We start from the raw sequence: 17,402 nt of genomic DNA, 5'->3' as shown, positions 1-17,402 counted from the left end.
TTTTTTTTATGATTGCATCGATCTGCTGGGGCCAGGACAGATCTTCAAAGACATACATGCCAAAAAACGTAAAACTTGTTGACTCTACACCACTGAACCGTTGATGAAGACAGCTTTGTGGATCCTCGGTCGACCTCTTCTAAAGTCAACAATCGGCTCCTTGGTTTTACTGATATTGAGAGCAATGTTATTGTTCTGGCACCATTCAATCAGATAATCGATCTCCCTCCTATACTCTGACACATCCTTACTCGTAAGTCGTCCAACAATTGTAGTATCTTTGGCCAATTTAAAGATGTTGGAATTGTGACTGACTACACATGGGTATAGAGTGAGTAGAGCAGGGATTGAGCTTTATCAAGGAGGAAGTGTTGTTGCTAATTCATACCATTTGTGGTCTGTGGATGAGGAAGTCGAGGATCAGTAGCAAATGGGATGCACCAGAAAGAGACCCAGTTCCCTGAACTTGGTAACGTTTGAAAGGGAAAATGGTGTGAAACCAAGTTGTAGTCAATGAACAGCAGCCTGACATATATGTTCTTATTGTCTAAGTGGTCCAGTGCAGAGTGGAGAGGCAGTGAGATTGAGTCCCCCACTGATCTGTTGTGGTGATAGGCAAATTATAGTGGGTCCAGGTTCTTGCTGAGGTAGGAGTTGAAGTGCACCATAACCAAACCCTCAAAGCACTTCATCACCATTGACATTGGTGCCACAGGTCGGTAGTCATTGAGGCACATCACCTTACTCTTCTTGGGCATCGGTAGTATTGATTCCCTTTTAAAGCAGGTGGGAACCTCAGACCTCAATAAGGAGAGGTTGAAGATGTCCAATGATTATTCACAATTCAGATATTTCCAAACAATTCCAGGGCGATCTATTAAGAAAAAGCATCTAAAAATAATTTATCCAGCACTTAACCGGTTGCTTATTAATTGGTGGCTAGTAATAAAAATGTTAACATGATCAGATCACTTTAATAGCCAAATAATAAAGTTCATTACATTCCATGTAATTACACTGCAAGGGCCACTGGTGAAATGTAGGTTGAGTATTTCTTTTGACAAGCTGCTCTTTGTTTTTTTCAGCACGGTAACCAGTGGAAAAAGACCGAATGCACCAGTTGCATCTGTGACCGTGGTGAAATCAGATGTTATACGCAGATGTGCCCATCATTGACTTGTGAAAAGGTAATGGCAGGTCACGCACACGGAGGAAGTCACAGAGAGTGAGTTTTGTGGGACATCATGGAGTACATTTTCACCAGCTTCTTCCACCTGGGTTTAGCAAAGAAAGAAAACCCACCCATTGGAGAGCTTTCCAAATTTTCAGGCATGCAATTCCCACTCTTTGGCAGTTCTTGTGGAGTCAGGGAAAGGGATAAATTGTTTTTGTATGTGTGAGTAGAGCTCGATATTTATATAATGAGCAAGTCTGGGAAAAGAGCTGTTGTGGTCCTTGTGTTCAGCTTCCTGGCAATTAATTCCAACACAAAATCTCATTGGCATCATTTAGGCTTCAGCTTCAAAGACCTTCCACCCAAAGGGAATTGCCAGTACTGATGGAATAATAATCCTAGGCCAGAAAATACAACAAGCTTCACACTATTAACTGTATTATCCTAGTGCATCTGTTTATTAGCGATTAACAGTGAGCTAATTGAGTTTGAGGTTGTGTGGGGTCATATTGGTTTTGTTGATGAACAGCCAGTCCCTATATTCATTGAAAGTTGGCCTTTGTCTTGGTTTTGAGAAATCAGTGCCTTTACATCATGTTCTTGGATTTAAGCTGCAAAAGCTTTCTTCCACAGAAGCATGGAAACCTTAGTTGAAGAGTGTGCAGCCAAATTTAGGAAAAGCAAAACATAGTCTGTTTTTGAAAACCTAAAACAACAATTGCTAAACAAAAATCAGCGGGCCATACAGCATCTATGGAGAAGGGAATGGGCTGTTTCCCTCTTCACAGCTGTTGCCTGACTTGCTAAGTATTTTCGGCATTTTCTGTTTTAATTTCTGGTCTAAAGAGTATGAATTTGGTGGCATTTATACAAAGAATTGCTAATCTTTTGAAATCTGAAGTAAAGGCAATGGTTTAGGTCACCAACCCACTGTAGGCACTTGATCAAAAGTTAAATTTCTGTTTCAGCCTTAGTTTAATCAGTTAAGAGTTGCAATGACAATTAACTACATGGCCGGCTTTGCATAGGAAACTAATTGTGTGACTTTAAACGTAATCTTCACATTTACATCATGTGCAATTATATGTTTTGACAGCAGTGGGGTGCTTAGATCATGAATAGCAGAAGGGTATGCAATTATGATTGAAGGATGTGTTTTGGCTGTGAACAACTTTTAAATGTTCCCACCTGTTGTTTGCTGTGGCTACTCCAGCAGATGGACCTATTGTAAATGAAGAACAATAATATTTTGAGGGTTTCCACAGCATTCCATGCCCTCACTTGTCCAGGAATTGCAAACTCTGTGACTTTGTGAATTTGGGTGGTAACTTTGGAAACGTTTATGTGTTTGAGAAGTTTAATCCACTCCCAAAGGTTTGTGACTTTCTATCCTTTGTCGAGGTCTAAGGCAGAAGGAATGCTGCAATTCAACCCACGCAACTGTTTTGTTCATCCAGTTTCACTCTTCAGTATCAAATTAACTTGAGGGTGTGAAGTATAAAAGGGAAAGCATTTTTGCACAGGTGTTTGAAATGACATAAAGAAAGGAAATTTTGGCATTCTCTAATAAACATTTTGGAGTCAAATTCTCTCATTTCCCTGATCAAGACCTTTTAACCTCTCAAGACCTATCATGAGCATTTTCAAGTAGATACAGAGCATCTTTAACAGTGCTTAAACAGTGCTATTTTTTAATGTTATTTTTAAATGCTTACTTAAGGCGTGCAAATATATATGCAACAGTGCGCCAGATGGTAGCTGCGAGGCGATGTGTACAACATATTGAACTTATGCTGTGATAGAGTCATTGAGTTATGCAACGGAAAATAGCCCTTAATTCACCTTGTCCATGCCAACCAAGATGTGTATCCGAGCCAATTCCGTTTACCTGCATTTGACCATCCATGTACTAATCCAAATGTCTTTTAAGTATTGTAACCAGATCTGCTTCTACAACCTCCTCTGATATCTTGTTCCACATACCCACCATGTGAAGAGTTGTCCTTCAGTTCTCTTTTAAATCTTTCCCTCACACCTTATATCACATCTCCAATTTAGACTCCATTGCCCTGGGAAAAAAAGACTGTAAGCATTCACCTTATCCGTGCTCCTCATAGACAATAGACAATAGACAATAGGTGCAGGAGTAGGCCATTCGGCCCTTCGAGCCAGCACCGCCATTCAATGTGATCATGGCTGATCATTCTCAATCAGTACCCCGCTCGTGCCTTCTCCCCATACCCCCTGACTCCGCCATCCTTAAGAGCTCTATCTAGCTCTCTCTTGAATGTATTCAGAGAATTGGCCTCCCCTGCCCTCTGAGACAGAGAATTCCACAGACTCACAACTCTCTGACTAAAAAAGTTTTTCCTCATCTCTGTTTTAAATGGCCTACCCCTTATTCTTAAACTGTGGCCCCTGGTTCTGGACTCCCCCAACATTGGGAACATGTTTCCTGCCTCTAACATGTCCAACCCCTTAATAATCTTATATGTTTCGATAAGATCCCCTCTCATCCTTCTAAATTCCAGTGTATACAAACCTAGTCGCTCCAGTCTTTCATGATTTTATATATCTCCATCAGGTCACCCCTTTACTTCCTACACTTCAGGAAAAAAAGATCCCAGCTTATCCAGTCTTTCCTAATAACTCCAGTCCTGGTAATACCCTTGTGAATCTTTTCTACACCCTTTCCAGCTTAAAGACATGCTTCCTATAGCTAGGTAACCAAAATTGCGCCAAATACTCCAAGTCTCAACGACTTGCACATTTATAACATGGCGGCCCAACTCCTGAATTCTGTGCTCTTGAGTGATGAAGTTAAGTGTGCCAAATGCTCCCCAGTCCACCCTCTCTACCTATGATTTCATTTTCAGGGAACTATATAAGCATATCCCTGGTTCTTTCCATTCTGCAAAACACTCTCCAGAGCCCTTCCATTGCTGTGTAAGATCTGCTCTGGTTTAGCTGACCAAATTGCAACCTCTCACACATGTCCAAGTTAAATTCTATCACATTAGTTTAGTTCAGAGAAACAGCGTGGAAACAGGCCATTCAGCCAACCGAGTCTTCGTTGAACAACGATTATCTGTACACTAGTTCTATTCATCCGTATACTAGTTCTATCTGAAAAACTAGAGGTAATTTACAGAAGCCAATTAACCAACAAATACAGAAGCCAATTAACCTACAAACCTGTAGGTTAAATATAAAGGCAATTTACGTTTTAAAAAAAAGATTAAAACATGACCAAAAATCACTTCAGCATCGTTAAAATATCTAATAATCAAATTTATGCGGAACATTTTTCCATCCATTCGTAAACTTAAGATCCATTAACTTAAGTTAGTTTTTTTATGTATTGAAAGAAAAATGTTGGTGCAATGCATTTCTAAATTATGTTTTCATTTAACAAACTAAGACTCAAGAAAGCCATTACATTCAGGTACATTTGATCAAATGGGATTCTGGAATTCCACAGATCTTAACTGCTTTAAATTATTTCTAGCCTGCCAAATTTTGTGTGCCTTGGAAAGCTCAACAGTTAAAGGGACTTGAGTCCTGCTAAATCAAGCAGATAAATAGTTATCCTGAAGATACACACAAAAAGCTGGAGTAACTGAGCGGGACAGGCAGCATCTCTGGAGAGAAGGAATGGGTGACGTTTCGGGTTGAGACGCTTCTTCAGACTGTTTAGGGATAAGGGAAACGAGAGATATAGATGGTGATGTGGAGAGATAAAGAACATTGAATGAAAGATATGCAAAAATGTACCGCTGAGTTACTCTAGTTTTTTCTTGCCGCTGAGTTACTCCAGCTTTTTGTGCCGCTGAATTACTCCAGCATTTTGTGGAGATGCTGCCTGTTCCGCTGAGTTACTCCAGCTTTTTGAGTGTATCTTTGGTTTAAACCAGCATCTGCAGTTCCTTCTTACATAAATAGTTATCCTGAACTGCCTTGAGAAGATGGAGATGATGTGCTACATCTCAGTTCCTCACATTAACATATAAATCGTTGCAAAATCCAGGACTTGTCTGCAACCCCACCAGCCTATAATACCCCCTTCCCCTTCCTGTTCCCAGCTAGTTCTGATTCCTGCTTTCCTCCTCTTTGCTCGCTAGTTTTGAATGAGTGTCCAGCCAGTTGTTTTCATTGACCCTGGATTTAACAATGGAAAATCTGGATCTCAGTCCAGTTTTTTCTAACTATGCTCTCTCCTCCCCTACTCTCTCCCCTCTTCCCTTCCCTTCCCTGTGAAAATGTCTCAAAATGCCAAAAATAGCTAATTGTAATGTGCTATATCATTATATTTATTTCCCCAGGGGCTAAATAAAGTTAAAAGATTTGGACGCTGCTGTGAGGAATGTGTGTCTGGAAAGGGACATTGCCAGTACGAAGGTGTCATCCGGTATCACGGAGAGATGTGGAAAAGGACTGGTTGCGAGTTCTGTATGTGCGAGAGAGGACAGGTCCTCTGCCAATTGGCACAGTGTGCCAGGGTGGAGTGCTCATGGGTAAGGAACTCCCTCTGCCTACTCTTGTTGTAAAATGACGCACGGCTCCATTTCTTCTGCGAAATTGAATGGCCAGCTAAAAATAGTCAGATGTTGTGTTTGGTTATTTGCACAATATAGAATTGTCCAATTTTAGAAGGAACATTTAATATTAGGTCACACCCCAACTCATTCTCTCCCCCCCCCGCCTTCCCCTCTCCCCCTCCCTCACCACTCCCCCCCCCCCCCCCCCCCCCCGCCCCATTCCTGACCCTGGTGCACACTCATTTTTCCACAATTGTCTCCCACCGATCAGGCATCAGTAGATGCAGCCTGAAGGTGTCCTGTGGTATCTGGCACCAAAACATTAGCAGCAGATCCTTCAAGTCCTGTAATATGCGAGGTGGAGCTGCCATGGATCGGACTTGTCGATCCAGCACATCCCACAGATGCTCAATCGGATTGAGATCTGGAGAATTTGGAGGCCAGGGCAACACCGTGAACATTTCATCATGTTCCTCAAACCATTCCCGAACAATGTGTGCAGTGTGGCAGGGCGCATTATCCTGCTGAAAGAGGCCACTGCCATCAGGGAATACCGTTGCCATGAAGGGGTGTACCTGGTCTGCAACGATGTTTAGCTAGGTGACATGTGTCAAATTGACGTCCACATGAATGGCCGGTCCCAGCGTTTCTCAGCAGAATATGGCCCAGAGCAGCACACTCCCTCCACCAGCTTGTCGTCTTTCCACAGAGCATCCTGGTACCATCAATTTCCTATGTAAGCGGCGCACACGTACACGGCCATCCACATTATCTAAAAGAAAACGGGACTCATCGGACCAGGCGACTTTCCACTGCTCCAAGGTCCAGTTCCGACGCTCGCGTTCCCAATGTAGGCGCTTTCGACAGTGGACAGTGGTCATCATGGGCACTCTGACTGGTCTGCGGCTATGCAGCCCCATACGCAGCAGGGTGCGATGCACTGTTTATCGTGACACATTTCTACAGTGACCACCATTAAATTTTTCTGTGACTTGTGCCACAGTATTCCTTCTGTCGGTTCGGAGCAGACGCGATAACCTTCGTTGCCCTTGCGCATTGATGAGCCTTGGGCGCCTAACACCCTGTCGCCGGTTTGTGGTTTGTCCCTCCTCGGACCACTGTCGGTAGGTACTCACCACTGCTAACCGGGAGCACCCCACAAGCCTTGCCATTTCAGAGATGCTCTGACCCAGTCATCTGGCCATAACAATTTGGCCTTTGTCAAAGTTGCTCAGGTCTTTATTCCTGCCCATTTCTCCTGCATCCAACACATCAACTTCAAGAACTGACTGTTCACTTGCTGCCTAATATATCCCATCCCTTGACAGGTGCCGTTGTAACAAGATAATCAATGTTATTCACTTCACCTGTCAGTGGTCATAAATGTTTTGGCTGATCGGTGTATATTGCATGCCATTAGTTTATGTTGATCCCCAGAGCACTGAGTGTGGAGGGTTGGTGATGGTGGTCTCATCGGATGTCAGTGGGAGAAGGTTAGGCTCTTGCTGGTGATGCTTAAGGCCTGACACCTGAATGTTTTTTGTCACTAACGAGCCTGAGGCTGGATGTTGTCCAAGTCTTACTGCAACGTTGTAAATGAACTGAATCCCTGTACAAATGTTAGTGAATGTTTCCACTACTCTGGGGAGGAGAGGATGGGGGTGGAATCATTGAAGGTGGCTACATTTTGCAGCAGTTTAAGAACAACCTAATTTAGATTGACGAGCGTACGAAAAAGGAGAGAAGTTGAAAATATGCACATGTAGTATGAATGTAAACATTGGTAATAGTTTCAGTGATTATGCAACATAATTGATTTAATATATATTCTGAAGTATATACTTTTCAACTAGACCTGTTCTTTTTGCAGCTCCTTCACGATTTATCCATTTTCTTTAGGCAAGATGTAATGCAATAGATGGAGGTTTGTCAATGAATTCTATTCAGAAGCCATTTTTTAAAAATTGCTGTACCATTAGGTGACACAGGATTAGTTATTTCAGATTTGCTTAATAATTTTTAATTTCACTTTGCTCGCCAAAAAGATGATCAAACAACGTAAAGAAATATTTGGAGTTATATAATGTTAATTGGATTCTGATGATGTCCTATTATACTTACATTTAATAGTACTAAATAAATGTACTATTTAGGGAATAGCACAATTCTACAAAATAGTTAATTGAGTAAAGTAAACCTTGAATATGTGAATGATAGGACATGCAATTAAACATATATTTAATCACTTAGACCCTGTGCCTGCTCCTTTGAACTTGCTTGTTAACAATATTTTCTCTTTTATTGTTCCCATTATAATTTCACACACTTGGTCAACCATGACTGACTTTCAGAATATGTGCTACCTTATCTCTTGAGAATTGCATAATGCAGAGCCTATTTTTAATTGACACTCCCAGCACCTCCAGAAGATATCTGGGCATATATCCAAGAATTAAAATTCCTTTCTTAGCGCATCCCACACTTCTTGTTCTTGCATCTCTGATAGTCCAGATAGTGATTAGGTCTACTTTAACTCTTGCTACTACTGTAAGCTATCCTGCACCTCTACTTCCTTAGAAGGCTCAGGAAGTTTGGCATGTCCCCTACAACTCTCACCAACTTCTACAGATGCACCATAGAGAGCATTTTTCAGGATGCATCACAGCTTGGTTTGGGAACAGCTCCATCCAAGACCGCAAGAAATTGCAGGGAATTGTGGGTGCAGCCCAGACCATCACACAAACCAACCTCCCTTCTATTGAATAATATAAGAAAATAACTGCAGATGCTGGTACAAATCGATTTATTCACAAAATGCTGGAGTAACTCAGCAGGTCAGGCAGCATCTCGGGAGAGAAGGAATGGGTGACGTTTCGGGTCGAGACCCTTCTTCAGACTGATGTCGGGGGTGGGACAAAGGAAGGATATAGGTGGAGACAGGAAGATAGAGGGAGATCTGGGAAGGAGGAGGGGAAGGGAGGGACAGAGGAGCTATCTGAAGTTGGAGAAGTCGACGTTCATTGAATCCATTTATACCTCACGCTGCCTCAGCAAGGCCAGTAGCGTAATCAAGGATAGTCGCATCCTGGCCACTCCCACTTCTCCCCTCTCCCATCAGGCAAAAGGTATAGAAGTGTGAAAACGCACACCTGCAGATTCAGTGACAGTTTCTTCCCAGCTATTATCAGGCAATTGAAGCATCCTACCACAACCAGAGAGCAGTGCTGAACTACTGTCTACCTGTTTGGTGACCCTTGGGCTATCCTTGATCGGAATTTGCTGGCTTTACCTTGCACTAAGCGTTATTCCCTTATCATGTATCTGTACACTGCAAGTGGCTTGATCATAATCATGGATTGTCTTTCTGCTGACTGGATAGCACACAACACAAGTTTCTCGCTATACCCTGGCACTCGTGACAGTAAACTAAACTGAACTGAAAAAAGACTGAACTGTCTACAAGCTATGACCATCTAACCAAACATATTGACCGTACTCTTCAGTGGTGAAGCAGGCATTTTTGAACCAGAATCCAATATATGCATTATTGTGTTCCCTGTAAGTCTGAATGTACACACTTTGAGAGCAATTGTGGAAATAATCTGATTTGAGTTAACATTTGTAATCATCTGCAGGGTGAAGAATTGCTGCATTTGCCTGGAAAATGCTGTCCTGAATGTTTGCCAGTGGCCAGTTTCTGTACTTATAAAGAACAAAGCATGCAGGTGGGTCCAACTTCATGAACACATTGTGTAATACAAATACAAAGGTGGGATGTGGTGGCATGCCTTGTGCAACAGATAGGGGTGGAATGTGAGGAAAGGGATGGGCAGGAGTTTTGTACATCAAATCAAGGCCATTAACACCTAGCCCACAGCCAACAATGAACCGATTCCTTGATCATCGTAACTTTTTTGCATATCTTTTGCATATAATTTGTTCTAAATCTCTCTACATCACTGTTCTTATCTCTCTTACATAGAAACATAGAAAATAGGTGCAGGAGGAGGCCATTTGGTCCTTCGAACCAGCATTGCCATTCTATATGATCATGGCTGATCATCCAAAATCAGTACTCCGTTCTGGCTTTTTCCCCCATATTCCTTGATTCCCTTAGCCCTAAGTGCTAAATCTAACTCTCTCTTGAAAACATCCAGTGAATTGGCCTTCACTGCCTTCTGTGGCAGAGAATTCCACAGATTCACAACTCTCTGGGTGAAAAAGTTTTTCCTCATCTCAGTCCTAAATGGCCTACCCCTTATTCTTAAACTGTGACCCCTGGTTCTGGACTTCCCCAACATCAGGAACACTTTTCCCGCATCTACCCTGTCCAATCCTCTAAGAATTTTACATGTTTCTATAAAATCCCCTCTCATCCTAAATTCCAGTGAATATAAGCCCGGTTGCTCAATTCTTTAATCATTTATCAGTCCCGCCATCCCGGGAATTAACCTGGTGAACCTATGCTGTGCTCCCTCAATAGCAATAATGTCCTTCCTCAAATTAGGAGACCAAAATTGCACTCAATACTCCAGGTGTCTCGCCAGGGCACTGTACAACTGCAGTAGGACCTACTTGCCCCTAAACTCAAATCCTCTTGCAACGAAGGCCAACATGCCATGAGCTTTCTTCACTGCCTGCTGTACCTGCATGCTTACTTTCAGTGATTGATGTACAAACACACCCAGGTCTCATTGCACCTCCCCTTCTCCTAATCTAACACCATTCAGATGATAATCTACCTTCCTATTCTTGCCACCAAAATGGATAACCTCACATTTATCCACATTATACTGCATCTGCCATGATTCTGCCAACTCATCCAACCTATTCAAGTCACCCTGCAGCCTCATAGCATCCTCCTCGCAGCTCACACTGACACCCAGCTTTGTGTCATCCACAAATCATTAATATATATTGTAAACCACTGGGGTCCCAACAATGAGCCTTGCGGCATCCCACTAGTCACTGCCTGCCATTCTGAAAAGGACCCATTAATTCATACTATTTTCTTCCTGTCTGCCAACCAGTTCTCTATCCATGTCAATACCCTAGCCCCAATACCATGTGCTCTAATTTTGCACACTAACTTCTTGTGTGGGACCTTGTCAAAGTCTTTTTGAAAGTCCAGATACACCACATCTACTGGCTCTCCCTTATCCATTCTACTTGTTACATCCTCAAAAAATTCCAAATGATTAGTTAAGCATGATTTCCCCTTCATAAATCCATGTTGACCTTGACCGATCCCGTCACTGCTTTCCAATCTCTCATTTCGCTTTCCCCTGACTCTCAGTCTGGAGAAGGGTCTCGATCCGAAACGTCGCGTATTCCTTTTCTCCAGAGATGCTGCCTGTCCCGCTAAGTTACTCCAGCATTTTGTGTCCAACTTCGCATGAAGAACCTGATCGCCAGTTCGGCCATGACCCCTTCGCCATTCATGAACATTAAAAAATGCTGAGAAATAAAGTAAATAAAAGTTGCATATTCAAAAAATGTATTGAAAATAAAACAAAAAGCTATTAAGTGCACTGAGCATTCAAGGACAATTGAAAAGCGCAGCAAAACTTAATTAAGCGTTTAAGATACAGTCACACAGGACTGCAACAAGTCCCTCGACCTACTGAGTCGGCACTGCTTGTTGAACATTAATTACACTATTTACATTTTATTCTCTTCACATTCCCATCAACTCCCCCAGGTTCCAATACTCACTTACAATTTACAGTGGCTAATTAATCCACCAAATTTCATGTTTTTGGGATATGTGAGGAAACCGATGCACTTGGGGGAAAACCCACATGGTCACAGGGAGAAGTGCAAATCCATCCAGTCACCAGGGGCTCAGGATTGAACGCAGGTTGATGGAGCTGTGAGGCAGCAGCTGTATGAGCTGTGCCACCGAGTCACCCCATCATTTGCATGTGTGGCTCAATTTACATTTCCTAATTTGCCAATTTTCATCTTCAATGGATTTGTTTCCCTGACAAAACGGTTTTGTCGAGCCTCATTTTGCAGTCTAAGGAATTAGGCTTTGGTTGGTGAAAAGCTTTAATGTATTAACAACGGACGACACACATTGCAGGACATCAGTCAGAGCAAAAATTTAAGAGGTACGACTGGGAATCAACACTGTGTGGTAATATTTACTGTTTCAGTCCAAACTGTGAAAATGTCATTAGTTTAAAAATTAAAGAAGGGGGTAATCTTTACACAAATATGCTTGAAATGGTAAACATAGATTTAAAGAACGAAATGTAAACATGTTGGGGTAAGGGCTCATCTTTACTCTTGAAGTGGTTCCAGTCTTTTGTTGATCTCTGTAATTATTCCATTAATTTCAATAGAATGGAAACTGGGCGGATTCTATAAACAGTTTACTCAAACAGCTTAGCATCAGGACAGATGTTCTTATAGACAATAGACAATAGGTGCAGGAGTAGGCCATTCGGCCCTTCGAGCCAGCACCGCCATTCAATGTAATCATGGCTGATCATTCACAATCTCTTAACAGAAGAGATTTACTTTTGTGAATAATTTATTAATAATTATATTTTTGATTGTCAGGTGCATCATTCAGATTTGAAAGGTGAAACGAATCTGCAGGTAGGTAGATCCCTGTGTTTTCTTTACTTTAGTGAAATACAGAGTCTGTAGAAGGGAACCGACCCAAAACATCACTGAGCCATATTTTCCAGAGATGCTGCCTGACCCGCTGAGTTACTCGAGCATTTTGTGTTTTTGTTCTTGTGAAATACAACCTAGAAAGAAGCAGTGTAACTGGAGATCGAAGAGAACATTGACTCGCTGATACCTGTGAGTGGATGAAAACCAAAAGAGACTGTGTGGAAGGGCAGGAGGAATGACAGTGGTGTTTATGTTTGAGCAGGAACACAGCCCAGTTTAGTTGTGCTTGGGACTTCTGAATAAAATCCAGCAGCTCCTCTGGGAATATTTAGCAAGCTGGACTTTTGGATTTCCCAAGTGAAAGCAGGAGTTTCAAACAGTACAGTTGGTCACTGATTCAGGGCTTCACCATTGAGGCCTGTCCCACTTAGGCGATTTTATAGGCGACTGCCGGCGACTGTCAAAGTCGTAGCAGATCGCCAACATTTTATTTTACCCTACGACAATGACCACGACAATGCCAAGTCAGGTCGATACAAGTTACTTTTTTTGTGAAACTAGCACCTGGCTAAGAGATTATACTGTCTTCGGAAACATCACGAAATTCCCACGCTTATCAATGCTTCTCCGGCGTCCTCATTTTCGCTGAAATCACTGACAAGTCTGTAATTACTTGAGAGTTTTGAAATATAACATCTTGCCCGGGTTACTTGAAAACCAAGCTTCACGGTAACAAGGCATAAACTGGATTGACTTCCAGTTTACTAATAGCTGTATTAAGAAATTAAATTTTAAACATGGTTAAATGGATTTTTGTGCGAGTGTGGGCATTCTATGAAAATGTACGGGAGATGCATATCTGGTTTCTGGGTTGCATATCTTGGTTGGGAGCCTACTTTAAAAGTAATCGCTGATGGCCATAAACATCGCAAAATTCCCTCGCTTACCTGACAGTCAAACTGTCGCCTCCAATCTACCTGTCAAATGTCCTGACGGTAAATAAATTGGTTAAACATAAGTATTTTATGGTATCTTCAAATGACTTTACTTAATTTAATATTACCTAGCAAACCTGGGGACAGCATGCGACAGCACCCGCAATAAACAACGATACCTGGCGACAAGCCAGCTGTCGCCGAGAAATTTCAATCCGGTTAATTTCTCAGCGACGCGCCGAGATCCACTAGGATTCTTTGAAGACTCCTCACGATCATGCCCGCGACACCCCAACGAACGTTCGGTGACAGCCTAGTCGCCAGTAGTTGCCTTTAAATCGCCTAAGTGGGACAGGCCCTTTAGATTCTTCCTGGGGTTCAATGTGTAGGAAGGGGAGGGGGTGCAAACCTATGAAGATGTCTCAGCTTTGTTGCTGAGAAACCTGACTGCAAAAATCTAATGAGGTTCAGGGGGCCCTTTCATTTCAATTGGGTGAAAAGTCTGCTGGTAGAAGTGTACTTCCAAATTGAAGAAGGGTCTCGACCCAAAACATCACCCATTCCTACTCTTCAGAGATGCAGCCCGGTAAGTTGCTCCAGCATTTTGTGACCACCCGATTTTTATTCAATTGATTTCAATATATTCCATTTTTGTATTGTTTCTTTATGTTTTTCAGTATTTCAATTTTAAGTATTTCAATTTTGCTTTAATTGTTAAAAATGTAGGAACTTTTGAATCTTTGTGATTGTCAAAATCATCCGCAAGCGTTCAAGTTGATTTGCTATTTCGACAGCCAGTACGTTTGGAGACAGGGCTTTGCGGGACCACCAAGAAATGCTGGGTGGGGCCTGTTAATTTCACTCAGAAGAGCCTTGTGCTGCACTGGGCCTTGGCGATCAGCTTGGGAGAGTGTCTCAGACCTGCTCCAAGAAAGAGCAGGCTTTGTGGGCAAGAGATGGGCGATCTGAGGTGGCTCACTTTCAGAGGAAGATCCAAGCCAAGTTCTTCATGCTTTGGTGTTCTGGGGTTTTACAGCTGCCCCAGGGGATTCAATTCTGTGATCATCGCCGTTTTTCCAGGAAGAATACTGTTCTAAGTCACTTTATACTACCGGTGTAGTCATAGACCATCCTCCTTCCTTCTATAAAGGAAGGGCAGCCTTCCTTTATATCTGTGGCACAGTGGTAAAGTTGCTGCCTTACAGAGCCAGGGACCAGGGTTCGACCCTGACTATGCATGCTGTCTGTGCAGAGTTTATACATTCTCCCTGTGACTGCTTGGGTTTTCCCCGGCTGCTCCAATTTCCACCCACACTCCAAAAGACATACAAGTTTGTAGATTAATTGATTTTGGTAAAAAATGTAAATTGTTTCTAATATGTAGGATAGTCCTATTGAACGGGGTCGCTGGTCGGCATGGACTCAGTGAGCCGAGGGGCCGGTTTCCGCGCTGTGCCACCATGCCACCCCAAAGGAATTTTTCTCTGAGGAATTTTTATATCTTACACAGTGTAATGCTGTAAGTGATTTTATTAATTTGAAAGTAAATTAAGTTTTATCTCAAAATGGGAGTGCCAAAAAATTCTCCACGGAAGACAATTTAATCCCACCAAAATTTATTTACGTTTTAGATCTACATTTTATTGCAGTGCAGAAATTATGGGATACAATATCTTAGAATTATCAATAAAAAGGTAATCACAGGAAAACCTCTTTCCCTAAGTCATTCGATGATTTATGCCCATTGACTTTCGATTAATTTTAGGCCATTGTAATTTTCCTGAATGTGCTTTATGTTTTTACATCTCTCACTAAATAGAATGGAGAAAAATGGCATGAAGGTCCTTGTAAGAAATGTGAATGTCGAGATTCACTGGTGACCTGTTACAAGCGTTCCTGTCCTCTGTGTCCCGCTGGCAGCCTTGCTGTGAAGGTGAATGGGGAATGTTGTCCTGAATGCCAACCAGGTATGAATGTATGAACAGTGACAGAAGTAGGGTAAGGATGGTTGTAAATTGTGTGATTTTGAATTATTTCCTCTGCATTTCAAAATAGTTTTTATCACATCACAAATTATAGTTCTTACTTTCTTACCTTAACAGCGTTTGAAGATAGACAGTACAGCACAGGAAAAGGCCCTTTGGCCCATAATGTCTGTGCCAAACATGATGACAAGGCCAACTCTAATCTGCCTGCACATTATTCATATCCCTCCATTCCCTGCATATTCACCTGCCTATCCAAAAGGCTCAAGTGTCTCCCTCCACCTCCACACCTAACAGTGTCTTCCTGGCACTCACCAACCTCTGTATGAAAAAATCGCCCTGCACATCTCCTTTAAACTTTGTTCCTCATATCTTAAAGCTAAGCCCTCTAGTATTTGACTTTTCCATCCTGGGAAAAAGGTTCTGACTGTCTACACTATCTTTGCCTCATAATTTTACATACTTCTATCAGGTCTTCTCGCACTCTCTGGTTCCAGAGAAAATTATCCAAGTCTATCCAACCTCTCACCCAGAGAGTTGTGAATCTGTGGAATTCTCTGCCTCAGAAGGCAGTGGAGGCCTAATCAATGTGCGTTTTCAAAAGAGAGTTAGATTTAGCTCTTAGGCTAATGGAATCAAGGAATATGGGGAGAAAGCAGGAACGGGTTACTAATTGTGAACGATCTGCCATGATCACATTGAATGGCGGTGCTGGCTTGAAGGGCCGAATGGCCTCGTCCTGCACCTATTTTCTATGTTTCTATCTCCCCGCAGCTAATGTCTCCTAATCCAGCCATCATTCTGATAAACCTCCACTGCACCTTTTCCAAAGCCTCCACCAGAACTGAAAATAATCATAAATCCGTTTTATATTCATTAAAAATTCTGCTAGCACAAATATAAGCATGTTCTGATGTGCATCTATATTTGTGTATGTTCATGCTTGTGCACGTCAAGTCAAGTCAAGTCAATTTTATTTGTATAGCACATTTAAAAACAACCCACGTTGACCAAAGTGCTGCACATCTGATTAGGAAAAAAAAAAAGAAACATACAGTGGCAGGCCATCTTGAACAAAATGTTTAACTAAAGCAGAATGGTGTCCCGCGGCCGCGCCGGACTGGTGCATGTGTATGTATGTCTCCATGCCCTTGTGTGTGTGTGTATGTGTGCTTGTCCATGTGTGCATGCTTCTTTGTGTGTATTGTCCATGTGTGTATGTTCTCATCTGTGGTGTGTGTGTGTACATTTGCCTCTGTGAGTGCGTGTGTGTCTGCTGAATGCAGTGGCCAGATCGGGAGTGCGTTCTTGCAGCAGGTATAACTCCTGCATGATATAATTCCATCAACTGTAACAACTATTTGGAAATGTAAATAGGAAAGCACAGAACAATATGTAGCAGAACTTCGTATTATCTTGCACAGTTATGTTTATAAAGCCTGGAACCCTGCCTACCAAAAGATCATATTAAATTATCAGGAAAACACTTGTAAGGTGCAACACTCAATTCAAAAACTGTGATTAATGTTGTGAAATTCCAGGTTAAAAGTGTGAATTGTTATGAAAAGCTCTATTAATTCCAAATCCAAAAGCTATTTCCCATGTTTTAATGCAAATTTATAGTCCGTTTCTTTCTTGTTGTTTCTTTGCTCTTTCTTGCTCTCTTGTCCACTGATCTCTTCATGCACAGAGCATGTGTAGAATTAGGCCGTTACCTGGGTCCACCCTTTTTGTTAGAAACATAACATAGAAAATAGGTGCAGGAGGAGGCCATTCAGCCCTTCGAGCCAGCACCGCCATTCAATGTGATCATGGCTGATCATCCCCAATCAATAACCCGTGCCTGCCTTCTCCCCATATCCCTCGGTTCCACTAGCCCCTAGAGCTCTATCTAACTCTCTCTTAAATCCAGTGATTTGGCTTCCACTGCCCTCTGTGGCAGAGAATTCCACAAATTCACAACTCTCTGGGTGAAAAAGTTTTTTCTCACCTCAGTTTTAAATGGCCTCCCCTATATTCTAAGACTCTGGCCCCTGGTTCTGGACTCGCCCAACATTGGGAACATTTTTCCTGCATCCTCTTGTTCTTGTTCTTGGAGGACCCAGTCTGCATGATGTCTTTTAAGTATCTCCTCCTATGTTGT

General features: G+C 42.2%; 1 protein-coding gene across 5 annotated transcripts in view; it reads left to right on the top strand.

Moving 5' to 3' along the window:
* fras1 (Fraser extracellular matrix complex subunit 1) overlaps positions 1–17,402 on the top strand; it is a 427,133-nt gene that overhangs the window by 179,033 nt on the left and 230,698 nt on the right. For all 5 annotated transcript variants that reach the window (XM_078402250.1, XM_078402222.1, XM_078402240.1 and 2 more), the window contains exons 8-12: positions 1,086–1,187; positions 5,497–5,688; positions 9,348–9,437; positions 12,280–12,318; positions 15,094–15,241. In XM_078402250.1, the coding sequence (XP_078258376.1) occupies positions 1,086–1,187; positions 5,497–5,688; positions 9,348–9,437; positions 12,280–12,318; positions 15,094–15,241 (571 nt within the window). The remainder of the gene's footprint in view (positions 1–1,085; positions 1,188–5,496; positions 5,689–9,347; positions 9,438–12,279; positions 12,319–15,093; positions 15,242–17,402) is intronic.

Source organism: Rhinoraja longicauda, chromosome 1 (assembly GCF_053455715.1).
Source record: "Rhinoraja longicauda isolate Sanriku21f chromosome 1, sRhiLon1.1, whole genome shotgun sequence".
NCBI lineage: Eukaryota > Metazoa > Chordata > Chondrichthyes > Rajiformes > Arhynchobatidae > Rhinoraja > Rhinoraja longicauda.
This window is presented reverse-complemented; position numbering and strand designations above follow the sequence as displayed.